General features: G+C 40.6%; 1 protein-coding gene and 1 long non-coding RNA gene across 2 annotated transcripts; both read left to right on the forward strand.

Moving 5' to 3' along the window:
• Nucleotides 1–7: 7 nt before the first annotated feature.
• LOC125531972 (ethylene-responsive transcription factor 3-like) lies at nt 8–336 on the forward strand (the record flags this gene model as incomplete). Its single annotated transcript, XM_048696162.1, is given in 1 exon segment — nt 8–336. A coding segment is annotated over 1 exon segment (140 nt), but the record flags the coding sequence as incomplete, so codon positions are not given.
• A 1,879-nt stretch (nt 337–2,215) lies between these two features.
• Nucleotides 2,216–2,625, forward strand: LOC125531971. Its single transcript, XR_007293654.1, has 3 exons — nt 2,216–2,251; nt 2,391–2,460; nt 2,538–2,625. It is a non-coding gene; the product is annotated as an uncharacterized LOC125531971 (long non-coding RNA).
• Nucleotides 2,626–3,578: the final 953 nt, after the last annotated feature.

Raw genomic sequence — 3,578 nt, forward strand, 5'->3', positions numbered from 1 at the left:
CCGGCTCCCCCCGGCCCCGCCTGCAGCGCCAGCTCCCCCGTCGAGTCCTACAGCGGGCCCAGGGCCGCGAACGCGCCTCGGGTCGTGCCGCGCGTGCCAGCGCCGGCACCTTTGCCGGCGAAGCTCCCAGAGCTGCGGCTCTTCTAGGACGGATCCACCGGAGCCGGATCGCGGGACGAGCTGTGCGCCAAAGCTAGCGATTTTAATTTTTTTCTTCTATTCTTTTTCCTCCTGATTAGAGTAGACAGATGATGTGTGCAAGAGAAGACCGATTGTACCACCAGCACTACTATTCTTTACGCGATAAGAATTGCGGTTGATTGATTGATGCCCAAATTTTGCGATCTGATTAAGAGTTGATTTTTGCTTGCCCACTTGGATGCAACTTTATGGACATCTTGCGTGCGAGTGTAACCGGAGAGCATTCGCAGCAACTTTGCGAATTGCGAGCAAGAAATGCTTCGAATACGACCGCTGAATTGTTTATTAGTGGTGGGGTTTTGAGATGTTCTAGCCTTCGCCCGAGTGGTTCATTCACCTTTCCTTTGCTCCCTCCCTCCCTCCCTGGTATTTCTTCTGTGTTATATTTTTTTGCAGGGTTTTCTTCTGTATTCAGACTGGACTGATGGTTCCTCTTTTTTGCCAACACTGCACTGCTACGGCCAGTAACGAGATTAATACTTATGGGCCCACCAATTTGAAGAAGATGGTGGATCATGTTCTGGGTTTGTGGTTCATGGATTTTGAGGAGTTTCATGGCGTGTTCTAACATGTGGATGACATATCAGCGATGTAGCCGCGTCGAGCTCAGGTGAAAAGATGATTTGTCTTCTTTATTCGTTGATGCTGCTCTGGTTATGCCGGAGTTAGAAGACGAATGTTGGTGACAAGCTCAAAAGATTCTTCATTCTAATTTTCTTTCTTGACTAGTGTTTCCTTTTATAAAGTCAAGCGTTCTACTATTTTTACAGTTTTGTCAGGTCAATATTTACTTGAATTGTATTATATTCTTCACGATATAAAAAGACATGTATCATCATAAAAAAAACACTACTAAACTGCCTATTGGCCCACCAATTTGAACGCCGTTTGAAATAAATATTGCTCCCTACAAACCACATTACTTATCGCTGATTTAGTAGTAGCAGTACCGATATTAGTCTTTTAAAAAACATACCGGTATTACTCCCTCTGATTTACTTGTAGTACCGAAATAACTAGATTGCTTATGCAACCTTCCAAACATATCCGAGTTCTCTATATTCAAACCAAATAATCTGAATGCAAGCTACCTAAGGAAAATATGTTTTTGGATTAAAAAATATTTATGATTTTGAAAAAACATTTCAAATCCTAGAAAAGCGAGCATAAGTCTGGAAAAAAGTTAAATACTCCAAAAAAATGTTTGCAAATTTCAAAATTTACTCATGATGACTAAAAAATGTTCTCAGATTTAATTCTTTCCAGATTTTTAAAAAATTCGTGAATGTGAAAAAATATTCAAAATATAAAAAAATGGTCACATATTTCAAAATGTTCTCGTATTTCAAGAAAGTTTTCATGAGTTCTAAAACTGTTCACAGATTAAAAAACTTTATGAATTTGATAAAATATTATATATGATTTTTTTCTCAGATTTTAAAACTTATTCCTTGATTATATTAAAATCGCAAAATTCTAAAAATGTTTCAAATTTCAAACCTTGTTCCCATATTTCAAAAAATGTTCATGATCTTTAAAAAGATGTTCATGAATTGGAACAATGTGCCAAATTAAAAAAAGTTTAAAGTTTTGAGGAACGTTTCCACATTTCAAAAGTATCCATGACCTACACAAACGGTTCCGTAATTCAAAAACAAAAAACGAAAAAGAGAAAAACAACAAGAAAAAACAAAGAGAAAAAGGAACACCCGAACGGCAGCCTACCACAAGGAAACTACCGCACTGCTACTTTGCGTGACAACGGAACGAGAAAGTGGGCAACATATCTCGTGAATCCCAACTATTTGTGTGTCCATGTATCCCCTTTCTTTTCATCCCCACGATCTTAATCGTATGAATTATCAGAGTTTGTGGTAATTTTACACTAACACGCCCACCCTCCGACTAAAACCAACAACTTAATTTTGCAACAATACCCCAACTTCTGTATGCGTCGTGCGCCGCCGCCACCGCCGAACTGCAGGTACCTCTAATTTCGATCGATTTGATCCTAACGTGCACCGGCACCCACCCGGCCGCCCCCATGCAGGTAGCATCCCAATCCTTTACGTGCTCCTCTACTCCCATGTTAACACTTAACACAAACCAGATAAGCACCAACAAGTGCCCCATGCTTGTACTTCCCCGATCTGATCCATCTCATGTATAACTGAAATATTCTGCTGCAGCGGCGACTAGACACGGACAAGTAGCAAGTACCCCTTGCAATCAGAGACACGTGGGCATCAAAACTTTGAGGTAAAACAACCGACAAATTCAGTCCTTGTGTATACATAGTGTATTTTGCAAGGCTAATTGTGTAGCTACATGTGCAGAAGTATGGATCCAATCAATAACATTCAAATGCATATGAGCCCCGGGGGATTTAGTACGCCCAAAAAGAACACAACCATACCTCTCTTTGTAAGTCAGTTTGCACTAACTGAAACTATGCATGCATTTGCCAAAAAAATACTGAACACATGAAATTACTTATTTCCGTTTATTCTTCTACTCCCATGTTAACACGAACCAGACAAGCACCAACAAGTGCCCCATGCTTGTACTTCCCCAATCTGATCTATCTCATGTATAACTGAAATATTCTGCTGCAGGCTGCAGCGGCGACTAGAGATGGACAAATAGCAAGTATGTCTGATTTCAAAACTGAACAAAGACATCGCAAGCCACTTCTCGTAGTTCAGAAGCTTTACTGAACAGTATTTGCTTCGACCACGTAACTCAGAAAGTTTCAACACATAACGGATCTAGTCACTTCATTTTGTAGATGTTCAGGGGAACCTTTCATACTGACTTTTTGCTTATGGCATTGATCTCAAAACCGGACAATGTTGTTGCAGACCACTTCCTTTAAGTCAAAAGGTTACTGATCAATACATGTTTTGACCTAGTTTTAACAATGCATAACTGAACTAGTCACAGAAATTTTTCACAGTAGCAGAGAAGGCTTATTTTTTGCCAAATGCCAAGCAAACTGACAGGAATTTCACTAACATGACTATGTGGGCAAGAATTGCACTAGTACAATCTGTTACTGCCTACAGCTTCAGGATATAAGCAAACTGACATGCTATAGGATACAAGCACTGCACTAGTACATCTTCGGCATGCCTACATCTCTACAGGCTACAGGCTATAAGCAAAGCAATTAAGCATCGCACTAATACATCTGCTACAGTCAACAAACAGCTTCCTACAGACGTCATGCTACAACATCGGGACTGTCGTGGTTGTAGGAGGCTATCCAGGGGGTGTTGGCACATGACGGCAGATCCAAAAAATTATATGTAAAAAAAACCAAAATCCCAAGGGACAGTCTAGCGTACGACACATGACGGCAGCTGCCTACATCAATT

Source organism: Triticum urartu, unplaced genomic scaffold (genome assembly GCF_003073215.2).
Source record: "Triticum urartu cultivar G1812 unplaced genomic scaffold, Tu2.1 TuUngrouped_contig_8607, whole genome shotgun sequence".
Classification (NCBI taxonomy): Eukaryota; Viridiplantae; Streptophyta; class Magnoliopsida; order Poales; family Poaceae; genus Triticum; species Triticum urartu.